Here is a 27,294-nt window from a genome sequence, read left to right on the forward strand (position 1 = left end):
AATTTCAAGAACTATTTTAGTTAAAAAGCCTTCAACATATTTATGCAAATCCTACTTACTATGATGTTATTTACTTAGGGCTAGTTTGATATTGCTGTGCTTTTTAAAAATATTGTTTCTGCTGTAGTGTGAGAATAAACAGCCGTAAAATAACGTTGTTGAGTGTTTGGTAAACCTTGTTGAGTGTTTGGTAAACTTTTATATAAATTGTTGTGGATATGTTAAATGACAAAAAATGATATGGTATTTAATGTAATATAATAATTGTTAAAGAGAATAATGTAGGGATAATGATTGTAATTTTGTAAAATATGTTTGGTTATACTTGCCATTTGAAAATTTCATTGAATGCGAACTGATTACTATGCTTTGAAATAAAAAGCATTTTTTTAGAAGCATAGTAGGCTATGGTTCTACTTTCCTATGTTTTTCTACTATTACTGACAGCAGTTAAAAAAAAATAAAAAATTTGTTTTACCAAACACATTTGATGTTCTAGATTTTTTTAATAAGCTGTTTTTTTTTTTTTTTTTTTTAAAGCATCATAATCCCAAACCAATTACTTAAAATGAGTAGTGGAATTATTCCAGTTTTGGGCCTGTTATGCATTTATTGACAAATACAGAAAATATATGGGTACGTTATAATCTGTAATTCAATACTTAAAAATAAGGAATAAAATCCGATTAATTTCAAGTAAACTTGTCACTTTCTCAAGACATCCATGAATAATCGTATAAAAAGACGTTTCATTTTTTCAATTAATCAATGGAACAATCTACTTGCCTACAAGTCATGAACGAACACAAGTAGACCTACTCTTAAACATTCCTCTATCTGATCCGACCTCAAACACTGGAGAATCGTAACCAGCTCTCCCCTGCTCATAATTCACTACGTGATGCCCTGCTCTCAGCTGCCAAAACTTCTTCGGTTTTTCGTATATTCGAGCCCGAAGATGAGGGTATCCCTGAACCTTATGTTCAGATGGATTGAAAACAGGTGATTCTTTTGGGAACCTGCTATGAAACACATCAAAAGCAGCAGCAGCGGGACTAAACAGTGAGGAGGATTGTTTTCCTGCAGCTGCATTGGCCTTCAAGCAGTTTTCTATCACTTTTGCCTCCTCTTTGAATCTGCTGCTGATAACTTTCAGTCCCTTGATTACTTTGCAAGGCCTTGGATTAGTGGGATTGTAATGCTTGTGGTGTGAAGGACTGGGATTGGCAGTGCTGGGAGAGTTGTGGTGGGTTGTCGTGTAGGGGATTGTGCCACAATCAAAGCAGAACTTCCTCCATCTCTCCAAGTCAAAAACTCTTCTTGTTGCAGTATCTGAGAGACATGAATATGCCTGCAAAAAATTTAAAAAAAAAAAAAAACAGAAATTTGAGTTAGGTTCATAAGTTGAAATTGAATGCAGTCACATCATAACACATGAAGATGTTGTTGGGTGTCCAATCTGTGCTGTCAGGTTGTCACATGGGACTGAACCTTCACCAAAGCACTTGTACCCCACTTAAGATGAGGCATAATATTTACTAAAATAAAGCTTTAGGGACTCAACCTTATATTAATACCATCTCGATATGTTGTTTACACTGTCGCATTATATCGGTAACAAATATGCTTAAACTGTCAATTTGCTAAAATTAATTGCTATTTGAGATTATAATAGTGTTATTTGGGAGATGACTTCACAATTCCGTTTGCTTTTTTGCACTTCTCCTTTTTCGCCCCTCTATTCCTCTTTGATTTATCCAGTCTAAAGACTAAAAGAACATAGAAGAGTACATTACAAGGAAAAGAGAGTTCGGAAATCACTATCCAAGGTCCCAAAGTTTACATCATTGTAGTGGACAGAGGTGCAACTGAAATTTGTGTTGAATATGGTTGTAATGGGTATGGTGAAGGAACAACCTCACCAAACTCCATGAAATTTTCAATTTTCCTCCACATGCATTGACCATTGTCAACTTGTGGCATGGAGAAAATAGAGCAACAACACACAACCAAAATGGTGGACAATGGGAAGAGAAGAGAACAATTCTAACCTCAGAAACAAGCTTGAATGCAATTTCAGCTTTTGGGTGCTTGTTCTTATCCGGATGAAGTTGTAAAGCTGCACACAAAAAAAAAAAAAATAAATAAATAAATAAAAGATCCCAACCATAAATAATCACCAATCAATCAAACGTATGTAAAACGGCAATGTTTTACCCAAAACATACCAAGTTCATGATATCTCTTCCTTATAACATCTGCCCCAGCATTTTCCTCCACCTATGAATGTCAAATTTTCACGAACATCCATAAGCAATGTTGAAATTTTACAAAATGGGTTTGCATTTTAAACCAAGATGGTGCAAGAAAACGTACTCTAAGAAGGCGATACCAATCGACGAAAGACGGCGAATGAACGGGGCTGCTGCCGCTACCATGCCTGTGAGAGCAGGCAATGGCAAGCGTGGAAATGGAGCAAATTTCAGTCACAAGCTGGGATTTCAAATCGGAATCCTGCCCCATTTTTCTCTCCAACAGAGAAAACGGAAAAGAATGAGAAAAATGTTTGAAAATTGAATTGTTGGATTTGGTTTGGAGAGAGAGAGAAAGAGGGAGGGAGGGAGGGGGGCAGTGGTAACACAGAGGTGGAGCGGTTTAGAAAAGAGCTCCCTTGGACTTGGTGGGAAAACGGGGGAATAAGAAGGGGTCGTCCCTTACTCTTGCCACGTGGAGGAAGTTGAGGAGTTCTAGCCATACATTATTGTTTTTTTGTTTTTTTTTTTCACTTGCCTTGGATTTTAAGGTTCGAATTTAAACAAAAAGCAATTGGTAGGGTCGCTCCACAGATTTCAAGCAATTCATCTTTTATGACAAAGAGGCAGATTGTCTGCCCTTCTGTTTGGATTTCTTTTCCATTCTTTCTTATTTTGTGCGATCACGGTTAAGTCATGTCAATATTTTATATTGATTTTTTTTATAAAGATAATAAGACGAAAAGCAAGAGAAATATAAAATTTTGACGTGGCTTAACCGTGACCGCACAAATAAGAGGGAATAGGAATGACACTTAAACAAGAAGGCAAACAATCTACCTCCTTCATGACATCAGTGCAGCAAATCTCAACATACTTAAGTTGGCGCAATGTGTGTAATCTCTTTTTATTCAAGTTCAAAATCTCATCTTTATCTGCATATGATTGGTTTGTTTTGATTTTTATTTAATTTTCAACTTGAGTCATATATCATTCTATAAAAAAATCTGTTTTGTAGAAAATTTAAAAGGAAAACTAAAGAAAAAGACTTGAAAACTTTGAGTTTTAACGATAAGGATAAAATAAAGGGTAAAGTGAATAGTACCAGGATTGACTTTTTAGTGTAAAAATGTGATTTTTCGTTAAAGTAAACAATACCGCGGGCTTTTCGTTAAAAATCCCAAATTTAAATCTATTTTTACTATATATTGGTCCTTGTTTCCAATTAAATGGTATACTTTTTTCCAATAATGTATTGAATTTTTGGGAGAAGAAGCAAATCATAGTTGTGACATCCCGTCCCGGGATTATTAAAACGTACGTGCGAAATGACCATTTTGCCCCCGGTTTGTTTCCGTCATGTTGGTTGGTTGTTTTGTGTGGTGTTGGCATGTGTTGGGCCACACACACACACACACACACACACACTCCCTCTCCCTCTGTCTCTGTCCCGTGTCTCTCTCTCCCTTCTTTCTTCTTCTTCCTTCTATAAACGTACGGACAAACACACAATCACACCAAAACGTCACAGATCGAAGGAACCAGGACCACATTTGAACTCGTGAGGCTCGTGCGAGTGCAGCTATACCATTTTCAGGTAAGAAATCCGTCGTTTTCACGTCGATTCGACGATGGCAATTTTGTGTACTGTTCATGCAAATTTAATCTAGCTTGTTTTTGGGATTTTGAAGCTCATAGTTGTCTTAGTGAGGTCCCAAGGAGCTTAGAAGTACTTCGTTGGACGAGTTTGGACGTCGGGATCGTTGTGTTCAAAGTTGGCCGGTTCTGGACAGTTTGCACAGGTAAAATCGTGTGGTTTTTAGCCCTTAAAAGTAGTATATTTGTGTTCTACTAGTCCTAGGCTTCATTTTGGTGCAAAAATCACGAAGAATGGTTGAAAAACGAGTGAGAAAACACGATTTGAAATTTTTCCAGTTTTCCGGCGCCGGCGACGGCGCCGGAGCCTCGCCGGAGAAGGTGACGGAATATTCCGTCAAGTCTGACGGAATATTCCTAACGGCGTCAGTTGACGCCGTCCGTGTGCACCGCACGTGCCTGCGCGTGGCCGGCGCGTGGGGGCGCGTGCGGCAGAGGAAATTTTTTCTAAAAATATGGTTGTGATCCTGAGGTTGTGTAGAGCACGTTGGTATATGCATTTGTCCATTTTGAGCAATGTATGAGAAGTTATTACGAGAAGTTGGTTATGTGCTTTAAAGTTAACGTTTTTATAGCTATTTCGCATATATGTGACACGTACCCCGAGGACGAGCGTGCACACGCGAGGCAGGGGGGCTACGACCCTTCTACATACCAGTGAGTGGGCTTTTGTTTTCCGTATATACCTATATACATTTATATTCCCAGAATTTGATTAAGAAGGGTTAAGTGTTTATGCCATGCACCATATTATTATTGTTTATGCATCATCACATGCATTAGTAGTGGCATATATATACATATGCATATTGGGTGCTGTGGACGCACAGGTAAGTGCCAGGTAAGCGTTATTCACGTTTATGTTTCAGTAATGGTTTGAGATAGTTAGAGAGCTCATAACCTGCACCCCCGGTGTTAGTGCTCCCGTCCGTGGCCAGGGCACAGTCCTTCACGTGATGTTCACCTCCCGCACCTTATGCTCACCTTGGATTCAAGGTAGGTGCACAGGCCTGTCGTACAGACCACTTTAGGTGGTTCCGACTCGTAGGTGACCCGCGATTATTCGTCCAGTCTTCACGTGATCGTAGCACTTATTTACACCCAGGCCTGTCGTACAGACCACTTTAGGTGGTTCCGACTCGTGGGCAGGTTCAGATATTGAGATTGAGATTTGAGCTCTAGATGCAGCCGTACAGGTCACGTTAGGTGACTCCGGCTGCCAGATTACATGATATTGATATGTTTATACCTGGGCACTTGCATATCATTATGAGATTTCGGCATGGCATATTATTGGAGCATGTTTGGCATATGTAGTATGTGTATATATTTTCTGGGAAGTATACAGGTTTTACGGCGATGGGTTAGAAAGTATTTTATAATTGGTTTTCGAAAGCTTTGTTTTTGCCCACTCACGCTTTTGTTTTGCGCCCCTCCAGGTTCTAGTTGAGTAACAGTTTCGGTGGTCTCCCAGAGGGTTCTTCCGGCTTTTCTGACAGATACTCACCAGCGTAGGGTCACCTTCGGGTGTACTTTTGTCGCAACTTTTCTTTCGGACTGCTATAGTCTCGCTCTGAATTTGTATCTCACTACGCTAGCACTTGTTTTAGTACTTTGTATGCTAGTTTTTATTTATTCGTACTTTTATATTACTACTTTATTAGCTTCCGCACGTGCACATGGCTACGTCACCTTCGTGTGACGGCCAGCACTCCCTGATCTCGGTCGGGGTGTGTCAATAGTATTGAACATTGATTAAATATTTGAATACTAGCACTTTAAATTAATTGTGTATGCAATTAAAATCAATAACAAAAGGGAAAAAAAAAAAAAAAAAAAAGATGTTTAATGAACATGTAGGACGTATAATCCATGTAGCTTCCCCTAAAAAAAAAAAAAAAAATTAGTTGAGAAGACGAGCATTACGTAATGACTAATAATATGACACAAATGTTAATAATAACATGGTCCTGATATATATACCCTTCCCAAACTAAAATATATATAAGACTGATCAAGATACTTATCAAGGTTCCTTCAGGAACATCCGATAAAATTGTAACGATCGTGATGCTTATTAACATATGATACAAGAATTTGAAAACCAAACATTTTCCCAAGCAAGAATTTAAGATGAAGAATATGGTGGGTGAATATTTTGGCTGCAATGAAACTATTTTGTTAATTGAAACATGTTGGCTTCTTGGGAATAACTCAGCGATGAGAGGTCATTGTACACACGTCAGTGTCCAGATTAACTGCCTTAAACTCATCGAACCAAAAGGGCTATTTATAAATGGAGGGTCCCGAAAATTGAATGTTTGCAGTTGGAGATAGCAACACCAACAAAGGCATCCAAATAAAGTTGAAGCTCATAATGAACAGTCCCACTGAGTGAATGAATTATCACTTTAAATTATTAGACTAACAGTGAGGGATTTATACGTAGCTCGGTTAGTTAAGGATATTTATTTTTGTATTTGATGTCTCGAGTTTGATTTTTTCTTTCCATACCACTTATTTATTTGCTTTAGAAATATAAGAGATCAGATTCGTTCATCAGTTGGACTATTGTTATCATCAATAGCTATACATTGATGTACTATATGATGTGACAAATGATGTGTACAACTAACATTTAATAAGATAAATTCATTATTAATTGACATATACACGTCATATGATACAAATATGTGATATCTGTAACATTTTTATTTCTCAATATATAAGAACCAAACAAATTAATATTGATATTGAATCTCATAAGAAGTTAGACGTAAAGAAAGAAGGCTAGTAGGTGGGAAAATGCGGTCAGCTGCATATATAATGCCCAGTTGAAACTTTGGCATAAATTGGCAATCAAGAGGTAGGTGAAAAAGAGCTTCCTAGCACTACTCCACCTATAGGATCCTTAATTCAATCAAAATCCTGTGCCGTTTTTCTTAGATTTTAATCTGAATTTTCTTTTCTATTATTATGAGTTTTAAAGAAAAGCCAGGCTCATCTATGTTGCAACTCGATCGAAAAATTTTGCCCACGCATGCATGGCTTCGACCGACAAATGTATATTTATATACGTGTGCATGGATACCTGCTACATATAGATATTTGTAATTGTTATATGCATCAACGGTTGACAGTCATGTTGCATGCAATTACGTTCAAGACAAATCTTAGTGCTAACTAAACTATTACATGAATTTTTAGCATTGGTTTAAGAATTTAATAAAGAGTAGGTTATGGTGGTTGTAGGGTATGAAAGGTATGATTAGCATATGATATGATGATGGACCCCTGAATACAAGGGAAGTCAGCTTTTGAAAAGGCACCCTATTTACATTGCCCGATGCCAAATTGCCAATGATCTCTCTTTCTCCACCCCGTCTCCTAGAATCTTTCTTAATACGAGCAATCTTGGCGTTTGGAATTTGACCTTTGCCATTCTTCATTTGCAAATTAAAGCATCAAAAGTCTTGGATTTGGAGCTTTTGTTTTGAGATTGGCAAGCCTCTTTGTGAATTGGTTGGATCGTGTAGTTGTTTTATTTGGAGGAAATTCAAATTTTAATGCCCAAATCCCATTAGGGCTAATACATAGGTCAATACCAAGTGCATTGGTTTTATCTTTTTGGGAAAATTTCAATGCATTTTATGTTGCTCAATGTAATATTTCAAGATTGGCAGCGCACAATTGATATATCAATTCATATAGGATTGCCATATTGATTGAAATTTCTATCTATCTTCAAATTTTGCTACGTGACTTTTCACTTAAAATTTGGTATGAAGTAATTGGAGTTAGACTCAAAATTTGACCAACACTTTTGGGCTGCATGGCTTTACTAGAAACAATCTATAATTAAATTGTTTTCAGTGTGCCAAGAACACGATATGGTAGACCAATTATCATAATACAAGTGGTTAGAATTTTTTTTTCAAATATTCATTCACTTGTATTATAACACTTGGTGTACCGAGCTGTATTTTTGGCACGCTGAAAAGTCTCTCCATTTAGCTTCATTTGTTTTGAGGGAAATAGAATCTTGGATAAAAAAAGGTTTCCTAGGACACAAGTTATGCGCAGAATGTTATAATATTTTGAAGTTTTGAATACACTTGCTTAAAATTTGAAAGTTTGTATTAGTTAAACCGCATGTATGAATTTTTCATTGACAAGCTCATGCACTGACAAAGTTCCTTATGGTGATTTTTCTTTTCTTTTCAAGATTGATAACCAAAAGTATTTGGACGATGTAATATTGGGTTAATTTCTTCCTTCAAATAACTGAGCTTCTTCCCCAAATTGGCTAAACTTATGTATAGTACCAAATTAGGTAAAAGGGACAACAAGCTTAAATAGACATTATTAAAACCGACCAAGTAGTTCTCCGGTTGGTAAAATAGACTGTAAACAACGTAAAATACTTATACCGTTAGTATGTGAATCTAGACCAATGATACTGAAGTGATTATAATACAAATGTACCAATTTATGTGTAGCAAGTTATGGATTTTCTTTTTTATCGTATAAACTTGCACAAGTAAAATGTCGGCCTTATCCACACCATATCAATACATTGGACACCATTTACAATCAGTATCTAATGTTTCGTCCTTAAAAGCACAAAATGTTGGTTGACTGGATCCTAATATTGATTCAGTCGTTCTTTTTAGAATGCACTAAACACTAAACTAACACAAAAAGTTTTAGGCCTTGATTTTTGTTTGTTTGCTTAGGTTAGCTGAAACTTGAAGTTGGAGGACATGCGAGTGGTATATCACCACAATGAAGCTATGATGAGTACCGTGCGGCAACAACCAAGACCCGTCTTATAAGAATATGCAACTCGGTGCATTGGAGATGCTCTAACGATATATAATGAAACCTTGAAGCCATTGAACATAGTGATGTAATATGTAAGTCGGTAAACTTTGAAATTTGGTGACTTGTTGAATTGCAAGATGATTATTTCTTATGTTCAAAATGCAAAATATGCGTAGCAGGTATGATTTTTCTTTTTGGTCGTAGGGCTAATAAAGTGAAAAAAATGCAAAAGAAAAAGGAATTGTTCGAACCAAACCGTCTATAATTTGATTTGATATGGTATATTATGGTTCGGTTTCCTCAATGATTTTTTATTTGATACGGTATGATCTATCAAAAGTAAAATCAAATTTGCTGACCAACCTAGCAACATTTGGGCCTTGTCAACTCATTAAACAAACATTCACATCCATGGCCCACCATATTACACACTCATGAGAATTGAGATGGGTTGGATCCAGCCGGCTCTTTCCTCCGACCCCGTGGGCCCCATTATCCTTTTGTCCCTATCCCCCGCCCATTTTAATGAGAGATTTTTTTCCGAATTCTATTTTTTAAACAAACGGTATTATTTATACTAAGGAAAACAAGTGTGCTTAATCTTACAATCAGTTAGCAATAATAAGATTCAAATTCATCAGTGTCGAAATTTTAAGCATGACTTTACATATCATAATATAAGTAAAGGAAAAAAAAGAATATTTTCATTTTCCTCTCCCTCTAATTATATATATATTTTAAACAAACGATATTATCTATATTAAAAAATGAGAATATAGGTTAAATCACACCAAATAATAATATTATTCAAATTCATTTTAATAAGAATCAAACATAATCTCTCTATTTATAATTAGACTCTTTAAATTGTTTTTCCTACTTGATCCACACGGACTGTCCTAATTGCTAAATCTACCCGCCCCAGACAAAACCAAATTACTCCATTTTCCCTAACGTGCGCGCCCTTCCACTACGCCCAAAAACGTCGAACTGATGGTGACCAAAATACCCTCTTTCAAAAGAAAAGGTTACCCCCAATTATTACACGGGAAGTGCCTATAATCGTAATTTGAATGTCCCAGTTCTTTCTTTATTCGCGCACATTCCTCTGTTGCTCTACCTCCCTCACACGTCAAAGAAACACGCAAATCCACATTCTCAATCTTCCCTGATTTGATTTCTTCTGATTCTTTTCAATTTAATTGAACAGTTTATATCTCATTTTTTTTCATCCGAACTTTAGAAATTTTTGGTTTTTCCGGAATTAATTTTCTAGTGCTGTCATTCTTCTGAGGTTTCGATCTCGACCGTTGGATTCCAATGGCGGCGGGATCAGTGGTGACCGCCGCCGGAGCCGCCGTGATTCTTTACTACTTGTTCAGTCGAAGGGGAGCAACGAAAGAGGGCGGCGTTGAAGACGGGGACGACGACGGCGATCGGAGCGGAAATCTCTCGAAGATGAGATTGGCGAAGAAACGGCTTTCTCGGCGACCGGCTCAAGCGCCCGCCACGTGGGTCGAGTCGCTCACCACCTTGTCCGACACGCTCCGGTTCACCTACTCCGAAACGCTCGGGAAGTGGCCGATCGGCGACTTGGCCTTCGGCATTAAGTACCTAATGCGTCGGCAGGTGAGTAATTCGCTCAAAATTGGAGTCCTTTTCTGCAAACTTCTCTCATTTGGGGGTTTTGCCTATGAAAGTTTCGTTATTTGCGTTTAAGTCCTTGCATTTTTGGTTAATTCGCAGGGTAACCTACAGGTTGCGAGTGTGTATGCTGGTAGTGATAGTGTGCAGCTTGAAGGGTCTGGAATTATTGAGGAGTTGAAATATTACTTGAAGTTGCTGACGCTTTGTATGCTGTTCTCGAAGAAACCGTTTCCGGTGTTTTTAGAGTCAGGGGGTTTCTCTCAGGAAGATGTCCTTCTTCAGAAGCCCAAGGCCGGGGTTAGCAAGCTCTTAACTTACCTGCATTTGCCTACGGTTTATATGAAATTGTTCTACGGGTAATTGGATTGATGTAGATATTTAAAACCGCAGATTAGTGTCAAGGAACTGTCTAAGTACGCAAATTTGTAGCTAAGCAAATAATACATACAAATAAATAAATCCATGGATTCCAGAAATCCAAAATATCATACTCAACCAATCTATAGATTCACACTAGAGCTGCCCATATCCCCAGATCCACCATTTACCCACTTCTTCCTTCAAATCCGTGACGAGAAAATCATATTCACAAGCCTTTAGTTCCATCACAACCAAAGTTCGCAAGGAAGCATCAATGGAATAGCTTCAAGAATCTAAATTGATGCAGAAAATGAGAGATGAATATCTATGTTAATGGAATGATGATAGTAAAAACTTGCGAAAGATGAACATTTATTTTATTGGACGATTTATGAGAAGTGAAATATGTTCAATTTATTTTGTAATTTTTTTACTAACCTCTGTGTTTTGAGTAATTTATAGTCATGTCGGATACAATGGTCCTCACAATTCTATGTTCCTGTGAAAACCAGCTTCTAGTTTATTATTTTCTGTAAAGTTTTGATTGATTCCTCTATTAATTAGAACAATTATTCTTGCAGCTTCTGAAGCCTGCCTTCACAATTATACGTGATAGGAATTCAAAATGCTTCCTTCTATTAATACGTGGTACACATAGCATCAAAGATACACTAACTGCTGCAACTGGTGCAGTGGCCCCTTTCCACCATTCGGTTTTGGATGATGGTGGAATAAGCAACTTAATCCTAGGGTATGCTCACTGTGGGATGGTTGCTGCCGCCCGTTGGATTGCTAAGATCAGTACTCCTTGCTTGCTGAAGGCTATTGGTGAATATCCTGACTACAAAATAAAGGTAAATGTCATTTCTTTAATTTAAAACAGCATGCCACTTTGTTCGCTTATCTGTCGTTTCAAAACTGATCGTATGCTGTCTTGTTGCTTTTCCTGCTTATACGTGTTTTATGCCTGCTAATGTTGATATTTTCATATCAGGTTGTTGGGCATTCACTGGGTGGCGGTACAGCTGCGTTGTTAACATATATTCTTCGAGAACGGAAAGAATTCTCTTCAAGCAATTGCATTACCTTTGCCCCTGGTATGTCTGCTGAATTTCTTTTTGTTAATGGTTCTGCATTCCTTATCCAAATGTTCATGGAAATGCACCTATAAATTATCCATTTGTTCATGGAAATGCGCATATAAATCACATAGATATAAGGTATTAAATATGAGTCGTTACTTTAAAAAAAAGTGTGTGTGTGGGCGGGAATGTCATTTTAAGCTTGTAGGTTCTGTGCTTGCTTTAAAACCGTGTTTCCTGAAATCTTCTTTAGTCTTCTTTGTTAGAAAATGCTCATGTGCCTGTACCTAATTTTCATTTTGCAGCTGCCTGTATAACATTGGAGTTGGCAGAATCTGGAAAGCACTTCATCACTACTATAATCAATGGCTCCGACCTGGTGCCTACTTTCTCAGCAGCTTCTGTTGATGACCTCCGCTCTGAGGTACTGTATGTTCTCCAGATTCGACTGGATGCGTATATCGTTCATTCTTGCTAGTCGTGAATATACTGCAGTTCTCATCTGTTAGACATTTCCAGAATTCTCATTGGAATTTGCCGTAATCAGGTTATAGCTTCATCTTGGTTAAATGATTTGCGGGATCAAGTTGAGCGCACACGAGTTTTGAATGTTGTTTATCGCTCTGCAAATGCTCTGGGTTCTCGTCTACCATCTATAGCTAGTGCAAAAGCGAGGGTTGCTGGTGCAGGTGCACTATTGCGGCCGGTATCCAGCAGCACGCAGGTAATATAATTTTTCACTTATTTGATTGACTGTTGACGGTTGACTTGTAGTAATTTGGACGATGTCTTATGAAAAACTATTACTTAAGTGCTGCTACTTGACTCATTTGGTTGAACTAAATTATGCTGGTCCATCCATTTAAAATTTAGGTTCACAGTCCTCACGGATCATCAATTATTTCGGGGCACCCTGCATCATTTTGCAATCTTGCGTCTACTTTTATCTGTATTATGATTATGCTTTTGCTTGGTAACTTGCAGGTTGTGATGAAGCGTGCACAAAATGTTGTTGTGAGAACCCATTCATCTATCTCATCGTGGTCTTGCATGGGTGCACGTCGACGTAATGTGAGCCCATTACTGAACTCTAAAGCAGACGATTTGCATGAAGATTCTCTCATATGTGAAAAGGATTCTGAATCTCGGGCTGAAGGAGTAATTGTAGACCCAATGCTGAATAACTTGGAATCTAGTTCTAGTGGTGGATTGGGTCATGATGACACCGACGAAGAGGAGCAGCTTTTGGCAGTGAATAGAAATACCGCAACATCTACCGTTGAAGACATTACTGAAGGCGAGTTGTGGTATGAATTGGAGAAGGAGCTCAAGAGGCAGGAGAATGAAGTCAATGTCGAGGCCCGAGAGGAAGAGGCTGCTGCAGTGAAAGAAATAACCGAGGAAGAAGATATGCTGGTTGGTGTTGCAGAAAGCAATACGCCAATCTCTTCCTCGGATGTTTCAGAGAACCACCGCTTCTTTCCCCCTGGCAGAATCATGCACATCATATCAGCCCCTTCATCTGATGATACAAATTTAGATAATGACGGGCCACCAGCTGAAGAACGCGTGGGTATATACGAGACACGTAGAGAACTGTACAGTAAGCTCCGACTTTCTAGAACGATGATTAATGATCACTACATGCCTATGTATAAGAAGATGATGGAATTGTTGATCAGGGAACTGGAAAATGACGAATCCAGTAATTGTATCATGTGAAAATATTAAAATCCTTTATGTTGCATGCCCCCTATCTGAGTGCGCACTGTACAGTTAGATAACTTAAGATTTTATATCTCTGTTGGAAGTGCTTATACCCACGTCCTTGATAAGTTAACATGACAGAAGCACTTTTGGAATGAGCCATTTTACTTGAAGCTGTTGATTCCGCATGCTTGGTTTAGAGCCAACTTGGTTGCTTATTCGGTGCAAAATTTGCAAGTTGGACAGCATCTGGATTCAACTTTCATCCGAAGTCAATACAACGACGTCGTTTGTAGAACGACACGATTTTCTGTTTTCCGATTATACCCCCTTAAAACGACGTCATTTCTGTAGTTATCTGTCCCTCCGCCTGCGTAATGATCACCACCACTCTCCATCTCTCGTTCCCTCATCCTCCGTCTTTTCACTCCCTGGCGTGCGGCGCGTGCTCCCACCGCCAACCTCTCTTCCTATCCCACCTCACCTTCCCAACCTTACATATCTCAAAAAACCCTCCACTTCATCGGCTCCGACGATCATCTCCGATCGCCATGTCCTCCGATTCCGGACGATCAAGCTCGCCGGCGACCCAACCGCCGCCAGTGGAACTCAACGACGAGTCGGATTTCGAAACCATCGTCTCATCCGACGGCTACATCTCCATCTGTGGCTTCGGTTCCCTCCTTTCCGGTACGTACAATCTTCCCCATCGCCGTCGTTGTTTTGATGAGTTTTTTGTCGTTTTGATGAGTTTGATGTTTGCGGGAAGCAGAGAGAAGCGCGAGGAGTACGTTTCCGGAGCTGATCAACTTCAGAGAGTCGCGGTTGAACGGCTTCCGGCGAGTGTATGCTCACATGGCTCCCATTTTCTTCGAGCGTGGCATTGCCAAGCCTGAGACCAAGGTAAAAAACAAAATCAAAGAGAAATTATGAGAAATTTTTACCCCTTTTTTTTTTTTTTACTTTGTAAAGGAAATGCTGGGTAAATTCTAGTTGTTGAGTCTGTTTTTACTAATTTATAAATTTGTTAACACATTGCAGGAGATTGCGAGCTTGAGTGTAGAGCCATTTGAAGGGGAAAGCCTTATAGTAACAGTGTTTGAGATTAAAAAATCAGAGGTATAGTTATGAAATTAGAGTTAAATTAATATGAAATTAGAGTTAAAATTAATATGAAATCCTTGAAAATTACAAGGAAACTTTGGTAATTCATTCCCAACTCATATCCTAAATCTTACATTGTTAACTTCAGATTCCAGCTTTTATCAAAAGGGAGCCGGAATTTCGATTCCTAGCTGTAAGTTGCTGCGTTGTTTCTTGCTGTATCTGGTTGTTGATAAGAAGAGCCTTAAAAAGAGAATAAGGGAAAGCTTAATTTGGATTTATTTGTTCCTGCTGTAGGTTGTGCCTGAATCACTTGATGGGAAGCCATATGATAACCGAGCGGTGAGAGTACAACGTCTATATGTGATAGCAATAGCTTCAGTTTGTTAAGGCTTTTTGCCCTTCTCGTTTTGGGTTTAGTTTAGTAATTGGTGACGGTGGTTTGTTGATGTGGCAGGTTCTTTGTGCTCGTTATAGTGATGAAGAATTTTTCAGAGTTAGATGCAAAGGTAAACCTTCTATAATTCATCATGCTTACCTATCCAATCTATAATTCATCATGACGTAGTGCGGTTTTGATGCTAATTTGTGCTCTGGTTTTTGTTTTGCTAGACTTCAGGAAGTAAACAATAACGTCTATATAGTTAACTATTAATTTTCGGATTGCATTGTTAGATATAAAGAAATATCCTTTATGCTTTGGTTTTAGCTCAATGATCGTGCTTACCTATCCAATCAATAATTCATCATGACATAGTGCAGTTTTGATGCTAATTTGTGCTCTGGTTTTTGTTTTGCTGGACTTCAGGAAGTAAGGAGATGTATTATGAACTATTTGGACGATATAACATTGATAAGATTTGGCGAGATGACATCTTACCTTGTCGCACTTACCTTCGGCATTGGTAAGTACTAAGTTTAATAATGTGACATGTAATCTTATCAATAAAAGAAATCAGCTCATAGACCGGCTTAATTGCACTTGAATGGACGTTGGAGTATATTTGAGTGATTTGATTCATTATATAATTTCTTTGGCTTCTCTCAGTTTCAATTGTACGAATGTGTGATCATAGACCAACATACATAGGCCTGGTTTGGTACTGAGGTGATTCTGAAAAAAGCTGGGAGCTGTTTTTGTGTTTGGTAAACATTCAACTTCAGTTTTTTTTCATAGTTTTGGGTGAAAAAAGCCAAAAACAAGAAGCTACAAAACTCAGCTTTGAAAAACCGGTTTATTTTCACATCTGTTTTACATAAAAGTTTACCAAACACTATAATACTGCTTTTTTTTTTTTTCAAAAGTACTTTTACAAAAAAGTTTACCAAACACTCTGCTGCTTTATTTCACAGCTGCTTATTCTCACAGCACAGCAGAAGCAGTTTTTTTTAAAGCACAGCAATGCCAAACCAGCCCATAGTATCCTATTCAGTACAAATTTTGTTAGAACCTTCCCTTTCGGAATTTGCTTTTGGGCTCTAAAATGAGCGTGAAAAGCATGCTTATACTTTGCTTTTAGAATATGGTTTCTTTGCCAGCTTCTCCTTGTATGAACTAAACTGTTTGAAACATGCCTTTGTAGTGTGTTAGCAGCAAAGAATCTGAGCGAGGTAGCATACAACAACTTCTTGGATCATACTTTTCTTGGAGACCGTAAAACGACTATCCGTGAGTACTTGGCTACAACAGGTTCGGGCATCATGGAAGAAGAGCCTACAGAATCCCTCAAGACCCGTTATGGCGGTTAATATTAATTAATCAGACGAGACCATGTGTTTGCAAAGCCTTGTCTAATGTTTCTGAACTTGAAACTGATACATCGATTCTTCGAAAGCAGTAATTTGTGTCAATTCGTATCTGAAAGAAGCAGAAGGGATTTAATGCTATGCGTTTGCCTTGTGACTTTTCTGGTAAGTTGTGTCATATGAATTTCATGGCTTAGAATGAGCAACATTTTTGTTGCACTTCCACCCTTTTAAAAATGGTACCCAAAATCCCCAAGGATTTCAGGGATAAAGATTGAGGAATCTTTTTACATAATTTGATTTTGTTGTTCAATTGGGAGAATTAGAAAACGGAAGGGTCTCGAGACATCTACTAACATTGAGACGAGAAATAGTACTAGACAAAGAGCTACTTGGTCAGTCAATGAGACCCTTTCCGAAGGATTTGCCTCGTTTCTTGGACATGCTTGTACTTCACTTTTATTGGTTTGGCATCACACGTTGCATTTTTTTCTATAATGCAATGGACCATTGAGTACCTGAAAAATGAACTACCACATTTGAACATTGAGATCTAATTCCTACTATGCGATACTACGAAACATTGTAGCCACATCCCAGACTTCATACTAGTTTGGTTTAGCTGAAATTATTGGAAAAAAAACCTGGGACCATAAAAGGTCTTTCATAAACACCAATAAACGGCTTTTTTCACAATTTTATGTGAAAAAAGCTAAAAAGCTGAAGCAGCAAAAATGAGCTTCAAGAAACTGTTCCTCCAAAACACAGATGAATAGTGTCGTTAAATGAATCAAATTTCCAAACCTACCCTTCCTCTTTCTCTCTTTTATTGTATGAGAGCAAAATTTCAGATTTGAAAATTCAGCTTTGGTTCGGCGTCCTTCGACCTCACACCTCCTTCCTCCCACCTTTTGATTGTTGCTCTTTCATCTCCATATCGCGTTCTCCCTCGGCCTCCCGTACTTCGTTTAAAACAATCACAACTCTTCCTAACGGTTTTTCTTTGAAGTGTACAAAAAGGCTCAAAACAGATACAGTTGTAACTCCAATTTCCCAAAGGTTAGACAAACTTAATGACCAGAAACAAAAAAAAAAAAAAAAAAAAAAGATAAACATTGTCCCACATCGATGAGCGAAGTGGTGGAAGGTTAGAAGCTGGCTATAAGTAAAACGATACGGCACGCGTCTCAAACTAACCTGTCCTGTCAAGGGTGAAGGATGACTCGTCAATGATCTTCAAAGTGACGGCGGGTCGTGCCAACACCTATTTGAACACAACGATTCGTACGTGCTAGATCCACCCTACTTCGGTGGACGGGCACGTCAATTTTTGAAAGCCTCACTCTCTGTGGTGGGGGCTCCAATAACTCTGAATGGGTATCTTAACCAAGAAAAATACTAGTAGCCATTTCCTTTTTACGTGTATTTCAACCTGTATATTTTCATTAGGAATTAAAACAAGTAATTATATTAAAATTTATTAAGAATCAAAACTAATATTGTAATTATATTAAAATTTATGTGTTATGTGTATTTCATTAGTTCTCAAACTATAATTCGTATTAAAATTTATAGTTTTGAAGCACGTTATGGGTGTTGGGTTGGGGTTTAGCATTTAGGTGATTACGCCAGAGGTTTAGATGAACTAAGCGGATTTAAGTAAATTTTGATTTATCATAAATAAGTGCATTTATACTTAAAAAGGTGCATAATTGTATTGAGATATATAAATTGAAAAATAAAATGATATATAAATTATTATGTATTGAAAAATATTGAGAACATGAGGAACAATCATATAATGAATATTCAACAAGTCTCTTACATCTTATTGGAAAAATAAAATGTAAAATAAAGGTTAAACAATTTTCTGTATAAGTGAAAGTCACCACCTAGGCGGGTTAGGCAGACGCTTAGGAGGGCTAAGCAAACGCCTAAGTAGGTATAGGCGCTCTTTCTTAATTTTCAAACGCCTAGGGATTAATCAGGATGAACCATTGCCACCTAGTGCCTAGCCGAGGCATAAGCGGCGCCGGCGTGGGTTTTTAGAACAGTAATATTTAACTAGTAATTATATTAAATTTAACTTTTTTTGTAATTATTTTAAGAATTTAACTATTTTTTTGTCATTATATTAAAATTTAACTAGTTTTGTCCTTTTGTTAGTATAATTAAAATTAAAATTTTCCAATAAAAAATAATCAAATATTTACTTTTGCATGGTAGTGAAATTATGTGACGTCCATAAAAATGATAAAGTTGCTATGTAATAAGGAAGTCCTCCACAACTATTCTGACATTCCATTGGAACAATACAATGCCATAAGTTGGATTTGGATCCCATCCGGATCCAAATTGCGAGGATCTCTAGCCATTCATCCGGCATTATGTAGTAAAAAATTATTTAATTTTTTTATTAAAATTAAACACAAATAGTACCTGACGAAAATTGATCGTACAATGTACGATGAATAGCTAGGATGTGAGGATCCTCTTCCCTACAAGTTATCCACAAGAGAACCTTGTGCAGGCATGCCAACTTTTAAACAGTGGCATACGGAGGGCTTGAGCCCTCCTCTCTCTATAATTTTGATCTACGAATTCGACGGACGAATATTTTCCTCTCACAATACAATATGTGCAGAATAATATATCCAATGCTGGAAGGCGGCTGGAGATTGTAAGCGCGAATTACTTCAAAATCGTGTTCAATGAAAAACTTGAGGAGACGCGTAATACTCGCTCTCATTGAACACAGGTCTCAGATCTTCTTTCAACATGAAATCCAAAGGGAAACAAACAAGATGGCCCTTCACAGAGACTAACCTCTCCATGGGATTTGCTCTCTTCACATCTCCATTTTGAAATGATTCTATCTGGTCAGGACCAATCCCCAAGTCGATAGTTGTGTGTCCAATTCTCTCCTTCCAGCAGGCTATGCTTTGCCTGAATGCAGCTCTGCGCGACCATGGTGGGATTGGGCAAACAACTTGTTAGCAAAATGAGAAAAACGCAAGGGATTATAGGAAGGTTAGAGATGCATATACCTGGACTGTATAAAATCGTTTGGTATGCAAGAAAACACATCTTGGTAGATTGCGGTATTTGTCTGTCAAAAGGAACAAAAAAAAGTGTATATTTGTTAGATACAAAGCAGCGTGTTCATCAAGATATTTTTCTCCTTGTTTTTCTCACCTTTGCAGTTGCCATCCAGATGTCCTTGTAAGTTGAATCAACAATTGGGTCGAGTATTTGACTCATCTGACAACAAAATGAAAAATGTACAAAGACAATCAGGATAAGTGACACCGGGTTTTTTGAGATTCCAAGTATCATAGTCAGTACAACTGCGAATTAAAAATCGACAAAAAAGATAAAAAGGAATGAACAAAACTAGATTTACTAACCTCCGTAGCACGAATACCAAGGTGTTCAGACCACAGTGACAAGCGAAGACTCAATGAAAACTTTCCAGCCTTCCATGGCTTTCCTCCCATAACTGAATTAATCATCTCTTTATCTTCAATCAGTAGACCAATCTAAGATGCAGAATAACAACAATTAATGGAAGCAACCATGCATGTAGAAGAGAAGCACAAGGAAAGTCATGTTTACGCAGGAGACAATATATACTGAAACCGTACTACATTTACAATTCTGTGCTTATACGCTCAGTCAACATTCTGTTGCATTTCATTCAGTCCAAATGCTTTACCAAGTCATTTTGTGCACTTCGGCCATGCATAACTTCTGTAGTATATAAAGCAAACACACTTTCCAACTTCAAGATTTTAAGGGTAAACTGCCGTTTGACCACCTAAACTATCCCATTTGAAATTGACCCCTTAACAATATTTTTGGTAAATTAACCCCCTGAACTATTTGAAATCAGCCAATTAACCACTCACCATCAGATTCAATGAAATCTCATCCACTTTGCCGTCAAATATTGCATGACCTTACCCTCAAGAGTGAATGACGTGTTGGTCACGTGCCAGCATTTGACAAAAAGTGGATGAAAATTCATCGAATCTGACGATGAGAGGTTAAATTGGCTTATTTCAAATAGTTCAGGGGGTCAAATTCAACTGGGGTAATAGTTCGGTAAACGGCACTTTACTCAAATTCCAAGGCACCATCAAATTTATGGTAAGATGATACAGGAGAAACCACAGCAGGAGAAATACCTCAGAGTCTCTTGAACCAAGCAAACTCCTATCATTGATGTTAGCTGATCCAATTAAAGTTGTGCAATCATCGACAATCATGATTTTACTATGCACATAGACCTGCAGTGCCAATAATAATATAACGATGACGTATTCATGAGGTGGAAGCTATAAAATTTGACAAACATATTACTAATGTCTTACATTGGAAAGAGATACACAGGCAGACAAGAAGTTACATTGATGCTAGGGAATTACCTGACTACAGGCCACAGGACCGCCTTCATAGAGTTTACCATAAGATCTAAGGCCATAGAAGGAAATGTAATCATGCATCTTTGGACCAAGAATTTCATTAAGATTGTGCAATATTGAATTCTGTCCTCTGCAAATGGTTCGATATTGCCAATGCATAACAGCTCTCACAGATGCTGCACCAGCATCATCCATACCTCCCTGTTCCACCACTAAATCAGTAAGAGGAATACATGGGCAGATATATTCAAGATGTTATAGATTTGGACAAGATCTGGAACCTGGAAGCCGGGTATGAGAGGAATGACAATTATAACTCTAAAAGGCTTCTTATCATTGTATGCTCGCATAATACGTCGAAATAAAGCTTCTAAAACACGATTCCGTATAATTTCATCTCCTGAAAGACCTGATATAAAAAATTGATTCTGGGAAGAAGTTGGCAAAAAGTAAAAGGACGTCAGAAAAATAGTTATACCAAAGTCCCTTGCAGGATACCCAGAAAGAACAGAAAGCACAGACTGCATGGTGCAAAAAGCATCGACAAATAATTAGAACAGTCATCCTGGCCTGTCCCCTTGGGATTGGGAAAAAGGAAAGAGATGTTCTCATCATAGACTCAATGCTGACGAAATTGACAAGAAATTTCATATATGACTACTAGCAAATTCAACTCATGCAGCAATATTTTTTTTTTTTGGAATAAAAATCTCATGCAGCAATAATGCTTGTCAAAATGTCGATAAAGTTTTGAAATACTCTTTATTTTTAGCATATGCTTCCTGAAATATATGAAATATCAGTAAGTCTAAATTATCACATAAGACATACTTACATAACAACATTGAAATACATTAGGTAGGGGTTTCCTATATTCGCAAAGTAAAGAAGATTGAGAAACATATTTACCTCAATGTAAATGAAGTGTTCGGACTTATCGATCAGTGAGCAATAAGCATTGTGAATGCTCTCTTCAACTTGGCTTGTTCCTGCTGACCACTGACTGACACTTCTAATAACCTGAAGGTGAGATGTTTGTTAGGAACATACAGGATGCAAGGTCCATTATCACAATCAAACAGTAAGAAACAGAAACATTTACTACACACTAAATGATTAAACACTCTGATACTTCTGAATATCACCTCCTCCGGAGGTTTATTGAGTACACATCCCCTTGGAATCTTAACTTTGTTTAAAATTCTATAGGCACTTCTTTTCCCCAGTTCAATTCCTAAGACATTGTTCTAAGCAGTAGGTTCCTCAAGAAGGTTACTTGACACTTAAGACACAGCTATCACCAAATAAATAACATCAAAATAGGAAGATGGCAAATAAGAAATTAGAAGCCAAGTAGAAATGACATTTGCTAATATTGAATTTCAAAAAGACAAAGGAGTTTTGTTCACCTGGCATCGACATGAGCAACAAGGGCCAACTTGTCCCGATTCATCTGTGAAACCACCCTTGTTGCCCCTTTCTTGTGTTTCCCACCACTCTGGATCCTTCATGCCAGGCTGTGCCACCCCGTCAGAAGCCATTTTTCCATGTCGAGCCAGAGAATCAAGGTCATCTACAAAGTCTCTCATTGGCATATCAGGACCTACTGGTGCAATTTTTAACTTCCGGAAAGGGAAAGCAAGATTGTTGCTAACCCAGCTTGGCTGATCAAGGAGACCATGAGGAGAGTCTGTCACATCTAGTTTTGTGTCTTCATTTGGACAATCCAGTCCATCAGCTTCTTGGGGTATAAGAAGCGGAATATCTTGACAGGATGATATCGACGACAAGGAATCTGTCCTTTTATGCTCTTTGTGATTATTAGCATTCTTACTTTCAATCTCCATCTCTTGGCTTCTTCCCATGTAATGAGGAATGACCATGTGGTGCTGCGGCATAAGTAGTGGAATTGCTTGTTCGTTTGGAGCCTTATTTCTCTGAAAAAATACATGACTTAGGAATAGCACATAACTTATTATAAACCAAAAATATAATATCCTAGCAGAATATCAACCTTTGCATAGTTCCAGCGCTGAACAAAATGTCTAGCCATGTCTCGGCAAGGTGATCCCCAAAGGGCACAGTGAACGTCATGCCAAGGCATACGAGGATATTTTCCACGATCCAACTCATCTTTCATTGTATCCTCCCACGAATTTGGTTCAGATTCCCTGACAAGATTATATTATAAAAAACATATTTCACGACAATGGAATCATTTCAGAAAAACAAAGAAAAGATAAAATGAAAAACAAAACATATTTTCACGACGAGGTTTCTGTCATTATCTGAGGATAGTTGTCAATGCATAATCCCAGTGTAGACAAGAAGCTCACCTCGGGTTGTAATAGTCCTTTCCAGGCCATATCGAAGGAGGACAATCACCCACTTTATGCTCAGCAGTATCGTAACGACCAAAGCATAAATCCAGTCCTCCAAGAAAGCAAATCTGGTAATCAACAATGACAAGTTTTTCATGGTGCGACCTATACATAACAAATATTTAACATCAGAAGCAGAAAAAGATTACATGATAGGGGAGTTCCAAGAGACTTTCTGAATAAGTAACACAAAATCTACAAATTGATTTGCAAGTACAGTGCATACCATAAGTAAACACCACTTGAAAAGTGGTCAGGATAACGTAGTACTCTCACATTCTCATGAATCCCAAGCAGTTTTCTCTTGCTATAAACACTGTTGATTTTCAGAGCAAGAGCTACCTCTTTATAGAGAAGAATGTATATCTGCAGAAATGTTTCAGTGTCAAAAAATTAGAAAAAACGTTTAAATCTTATTTCAATGAACTGTGTTTTAAGTCAATTCATAGATGATGAACATGCAAAGAATTTGAGTCTTAAGTCAATTCATAGATGACAATCATGTAAAGAATTGGAGTTAAAGATTGCTTATAAGTAAGGTTCACCTGAACCCCTTCCTTAGCTTTTGCTTCCAGCAAGGAATCAAGTCTAGAAGAAGCATGAGCATGAAATGGACGCCGCAGGTACAATTCTGGACACAGCCACCAGCCACAAATAAATATCTGCATGGGGCTTTCATTAATCAAACAGAAGAAAATGTAACAATCATCTGAAAAGTACCCAGAAACTGAAAGGAACATACCTCTGATTTTGCATCCTCAATTGCAGACGCAATAGCTTCAAATGCTGACTGACCATCTATAAACCATTGAACCTGACTACCATCTTCAGTCAAACCTCTCGGAGGTGCAAAAGAGCCGAAGCGGTGAGGATGACACCAGCCCTCTGGAGGCCTGAGTCCAGCATCATTGATTGAGGCAACCCAATCTTTTACTTTGGCACCACTCTTAACTCTCAAATTAATGCTCCGGTTTCCACAAGCCACCTTTTCAAATTTCACTTTATTTATCAGAAATTGTCTGGACATTCTCATTTATTAAGCAGATAGTGCCCCTGACAACAATACAAATGAGGGAAAGGTCTTCTTGAAAACATAGAAATTTGTCAGCCACCAGCAAATTGTGGATGTTATTTATTATTGACTAAGAAATGCAATATTGGCTAACAGGGGTGAAGTTAGTAGTCAGAAATCTGCCTGGTTTAAAATTTTAAAGTATTAACAATAACTCACACAGTTGCATCCTAATAGTGAATGCACATCCAAATGAACATAAACCATAATATCTAGACTGCCCAGTGTAAAATAAATATGCACAATCATCTGATAGATTCAGTTATACGCAGACCTACTTAACTGGAAAGTCAGAAATCTGCCTGGTTTAAAATTTTAAAGTATTAACAATAACTCACACAGTTGCATCCTAATAGTGAATGCACATCCAAATGAACATAAACCATAATATCTAGACTGCCCAGTGTAAAATAAATATGCACAATCATCTGATAGATTCAGTTATACGCAGACCTACTTAACTGGAAATTCAGGAAGAATTCACAGAAAGTGCAATTTTACAAATCTGAAGCATCAGATATAACCCCGGAAAAACATAAGGCCCAAGTAACACTAACCTTAAATGCATGACGTAAAGGATTCCGCTCTTTTATTTCTTTTGCCAGTGATACCCGGCCATCCCCATTTCCATCTGAGGCTGGTAGTACATCAAATACTATTATATCTAAAGGTTGGGTATCAAAAGGATGCGCCAGCAAGGCCAAGAACCCTGGTTTTAATACAGCCCAAACCTGCAGAAAATCAATTAGGGGGTAATGCAAAAATAACGGGTGATACACATACCTTAATCTAAAGAACTTAAAAGGATGAGGAGGTTATGCATAAGATATCTCTCAATTGGTATACCAATTGTCCAAAAATAATAAAATCTTCTGTCACTTGATTCAAATCTACATTTTGACTCCCACCAACAAAAAGCCTATATTTCGTTGAGTATCTAAGAACTCACAGGTCTCTTTGAGTTAATTAAACTTTACTAGACAGATTACTAATATTACTGGAGAGTTGACCACGATAACTTTGTCACCAATGTGCTCAATTTTCAAGTGAATATAAAAGAGAACTTATCAAAAGGAGGACTTCTTACCTTTTGCCAATTGTCATTACAGCAATTAAACCAACCACATGCACAGCATTTCCTGGTACTATCATCCTTAAGAATTTTTGGAAGATGCTTCACCATCACATAGTCTTCTTTTAGCTTAGGGCCATATTCTGGAGAAAATGATAACATCGAGACCTCCAAGAACTTGCAGACCTACAATACAATAATTATTGAAGCTTAGACATTTAATAAGCAAACTGAAAAAAGCTAAAAGCAGTGGATGTTCATTCAAAGAACACCGTTGATTGTAGATAATTTAAATTCAAAAACTAGTTATTTACATTGACACATGTGATTGGCATTTAGAGAACAAGCACCAAGCACACCTCTCGAGAGTTCACAATGTCCATGTTTCCAAGAAAGTGATTTAGATACCCTTGCATTGCAACCTTTGATCTCTCTGCAATGGATTGATCCCTACCCAGCGCTGGCCGGATGATTGGAAGAGCGGCGCTAGATGGAACATCTCTGAACAAAAGATGCAACTATAAGATTTATGAAAGTAATTCCAGAAAAGGTACACAGCACATATAAATTTAACGCGTAGTGACCTGTTTTTAGCACTTTCATCGTGCTGCAGGGGAACAGTCTCATCATCCTCATGATCATGCACCACATCTGTGTGATCTCCTATTCCTAGATTTTGAAGCCATTCTTTAACCTTTAATATAATGTTGCAAACGGGATTAATCTCCTAAACATTCCGAAATATGCAGCGAACTGCCAAGGTGCATACAATAGTGAAAATACAAACTGGCATTACACTTACAAACTCAAACGATTAAAAATAAAATAAAATAAAAACAAAGACCTGTTCTTGCTTCTCCTGAATTTCCTCGAAAAATGCACGTTTCTTCAATGCGAAATGCAAGTAGAATACATGTGACGGTTTCTTCACTAATCGCCACTTAAACTAATCAAGGTAGAAAAGCGAAGAAAAACACATAATTAGGCCATGATAAATCTTAAATAGTAATCTGCAGAGCAAACTTCACAAGTTGATATTATATAGAAAATTCGAAATGAGTGAACCCAATTAGGAAATAACAGCCCAATTTTTACAGTCAACAGAAATGCAATGATTCTAGAAGATTCTATCAACTTAAAGTTGACGACTTTCTTCTTTTTCTTTCTTAACATCCAGATATTGAATTTTCTCGGCAGCCAAACACACAATTCAGATTGAAAACTGAAATTGAAGCAGGCGATCTCAGGCGAACAGAAACAGAGAATTGGACAAAAGCATGAAGAGATTGATTGATAGAGAGAGAGAGAGAGAGAGATCAGAGTTGCATGCCTGCTTGTATTGGAACTCGATGGTGTAAGATAGAAGCACGGGGCTAATATCGCCGGCGTCGGGACGGGAGACGGAGACGATGGTGGCGCTCGGCAACTCATCGAAAATCCGAGCGGGCTCGAAGGACGAAAGACGGCAGAAAAAGGAGGAGGGCGACATGGCCGACTCCGATCGCATTTGGAGGTAGCGGGACCCGCCGCCAGATATTAACTGGTCCGATTCCATTTTCCGGTTTCGATCACTCGGAGATTGATCTCAAAATTTGATCCACTTTTGTTGTAATTTGTTTGTGTAGGATATGATTTGAATAAAAATTAGAGGTAGAAGAAAATGCAATGACATTAATAAAAAAAATGGAGAAATAATAAAAGATTTTGGGGCGGGAGGGAGACGGAATTGGTGGGGAGTCACCGCTCGCCACATGCAACGACGTCAAAAGGAGGGAGGGGAATCCTCTTCAAAAGTGGAAACTTAATTTGGTTTATCTTTTTTTTTTTTTTTTGATACTTTATTTGGTTTATCAAGGTTGTAAAATACGCTAGGTGCTAGACGTTAGACGGGTTGGGACCCAGCGTTTAGTCAGTTAGGTGAAGCCTAGGTGAATTTAAGTAAATTTATTGTATTTTCGTATAAATAA

At 37.9% G+C, this 27,294-nt stretch overlaps 4 protein-coding genes across 6 annotated transcripts; 2 read left to right on the forward strand and 2 right to left on the reverse strand.

Annotated features, from left to right (window-relative positions):
• Positions 1–710: 710 nt before the first annotated feature.
• Positions 711–2,226, reverse strand: LOC137732659 (uncharacterized). Its single transcript, XM_068471959.1, has 3 exons — positions 2,205–2,226; positions 2,052–2,119; positions 711–1,351 (listed from the first exon to the last, which is right to left on the reverse strand). Exons 1-3 carry the CDS (start codon positions 2,224–2,226, stop codon positions 794–796), a joined length of 648 nt encoding a protein of 215 aa, XP_068328060.1. The 3' UTR covers positions 711–793.
• Positions 2,227–9,837: 7,611 nt separating this feature from the next.
• On the forward strand, positions 9,838–13,573 carry LOC137731026 (uncharacterized). Its single transcript, XM_068470074.1, has 7 exons — positions 9,838–10,361; positions 10,479–10,676; positions 11,321–11,593; positions 11,734–11,836; positions 12,127–12,245; positions 12,369–12,545; positions 12,806–13,573. Exons 1-7 carry the CDS (start codon positions 10,053–10,055, stop codon positions 13,541–13,543), a joined length of 1,917 nt encoding a protein of 638 aa, XP_068326175.1. The 5' UTR covers positions 9,838–10,052; the 3' UTR covers positions 13,544–13,573.
• Positions 13,574–13,710: 137 nt separating this feature from the next.
• LOC137731027 (uncharacterized) lies at positions 13,711–16,519 on the forward strand. 2 transcript variants are annotated; one of them, XM_068470075.1, is made up of 8 exons: positions 13,711–14,218; positions 14,298–14,431; positions 14,570–14,647; positions 14,781–14,825; positions 14,930–14,974; positions 15,090–15,141; positions 15,441–15,537; positions 16,216–16,519. In XM_068470075.1, the coding sequence occupies exons 1-8, from the start codon at positions 13,906–13,908 to the stop codon at positions 16,379–16,381; spliced, it is 930 nt and encodes a 309-aa protein (XP_068326176.1). In that variant the 5' UTR covers positions 13,711–13,905; the 3' UTR covers positions 16,382–16,519. The 2 variants fall into 2 exon arrangements, with proteins under 2 accessions (XP_068326176.1, XP_068326178.1); XM_068470077.1 differs by having other exon boundaries at positions 13,713–14,218; positions 14,301–14,431.
• A 1,478-nt stretch (positions 16,520–17,997) lies between these two features.
• On the reverse strand, positions 17,998–27,082 carry LOC137732497 (phospholipase D zeta 1-like). 2 transcript variants are annotated; one of them, XM_068471815.1, is made up of 20 exons: positions 26,658–27,082; positions 26,172–26,273; positions 25,912–26,021; positions 25,687–25,828; positions 25,343–25,513; positions 24,813–24,986; positions 23,926–24,168; positions 23,729–23,845; positions 23,410–23,549; positions 23,139–23,288; positions 22,817–22,973; positions 22,212–22,739; positions 21,712–21,822; positions 21,084–21,230; positions 20,806–21,003; positions 20,566–20,667; positions 19,786–19,917; positions 19,574–19,639; positions 19,426–19,487; positions 17,998–19,336 (listed from the first exon to the last, which is right to left on the reverse strand). In XM_068471815.1, the coding sequence occupies exons 1-20, from the start codon at positions 26,880–26,882 to the stop codon at positions 19,087–19,089; spliced, it is 3,327 nt and encodes a 1,108-aa protein (XP_068327916.1). In that variant the 5' UTR covers positions 26,883–27,082; the 3' UTR covers positions 17,998–19,086. The 2 variants fall into 2 exon arrangements, with proteins under 2 accessions (XP_068327916.1, XP_068327915.1); XM_068471814.1 differs by lacking the exons at positions 25,912–26,021; positions 26,172–26,273; positions 26,658–27,082 and having other exon boundaries at positions 18,000–19,336; positions 25,642–25,788.
• Between the last annotated feature and the right edge of the window lie 212 nt (positions 27,083–27,294).

The sequence above is a fragment of the Pyrus communis genome, chromosome 4 (assembly GCF_963583255.1).
Source record: "Pyrus communis chromosome 4, drPyrComm1.1, whole genome shotgun sequence".
Taxonomy (NCBI): Eukaryota; Viridiplantae; Streptophyta; class Magnoliopsida; order Rosales; family Rosaceae; genus Pyrus; species Pyrus communis.

Coding starts and splice junctions, on each gene's coding strand:
- LOC137731026 (XM_068470074.1), top strand. CDS start 10,053: ATGGCGGCGGGATCAGTGGTGACCGCCGCCGGAGCCGCCGTGATTCTT. Junction 10,362..10,478: donor AGTACCTAATGCGTCGGCAG/GTGAGTAATTCG, acceptor GTTAATTCGCAG/GGTAACCTACAGGTTGCGAG. Junction 12,246..12,368: donor TTGATGACCTCCGCTCTGAG/GTACTGTATGTT, acceptor TGCCGTAATCAG/GTTATAGCTTCATCTTGGTT.
- LOC137732497 (XM_068471815.1), bottom strand. CDS start 26,882: ATGGAATCGGACCAGTTAATATCTGGCGGCGGGTCCCGCTACCTCCAA. Junction 23,846..23,925: donor TTGAGGATGCAAAATCAGAG/GTATGTTCCTTT, acceptor AGCCCCATGCAG/ATATTTATTTGTGGCTGGTG. Junction 23,550..23,728: donor AAGCTAAGGAAGGGGTTCAG/GTGAACCTTACT, acceptor ACATTTCTGCAG/ATATACATTCTTCTCTATAA.
- LOC137731027 (XM_068470075.1), top strand. CDS start 13,906: ATGATCACCACCACTCTCCATCTCTCGTTCCCTCATCCTCCGTCTTTT. Junction 14,648..14,780: donor TTGAGATTAAAAAATCAGAG/GTATAGTTATGA, acceptor TGTTAACTTCAG/ATTCCAGCTTTTATCAAAAG. Junction 15,142..15,440: donor TTTCAGAGTTAGATGCAAAG/GTAAACCTTCTA, acceptor GCTGGACTTCAG/GAAGTAAGGAGATGTATTAT.
- LOC137732659 (XM_068471959.1), bottom strand. CDS start 2,226: ATGTTTTGGGTAAAACATTGCC. Junction 2,120..2,204: donor GTTTTGGGTAAAACATTGCC/GTTTTACATACG, acceptor TTTTGTGTGCAG/CTTTACAACTTCATCCGGAT. Junction 1,352..2,051: donor CATTCAAGCTTGTTTCTGAG/GTTAGAATTGTT, acceptor AATTTTTTGCAG/GCATATTCATGTCTCTCAGA.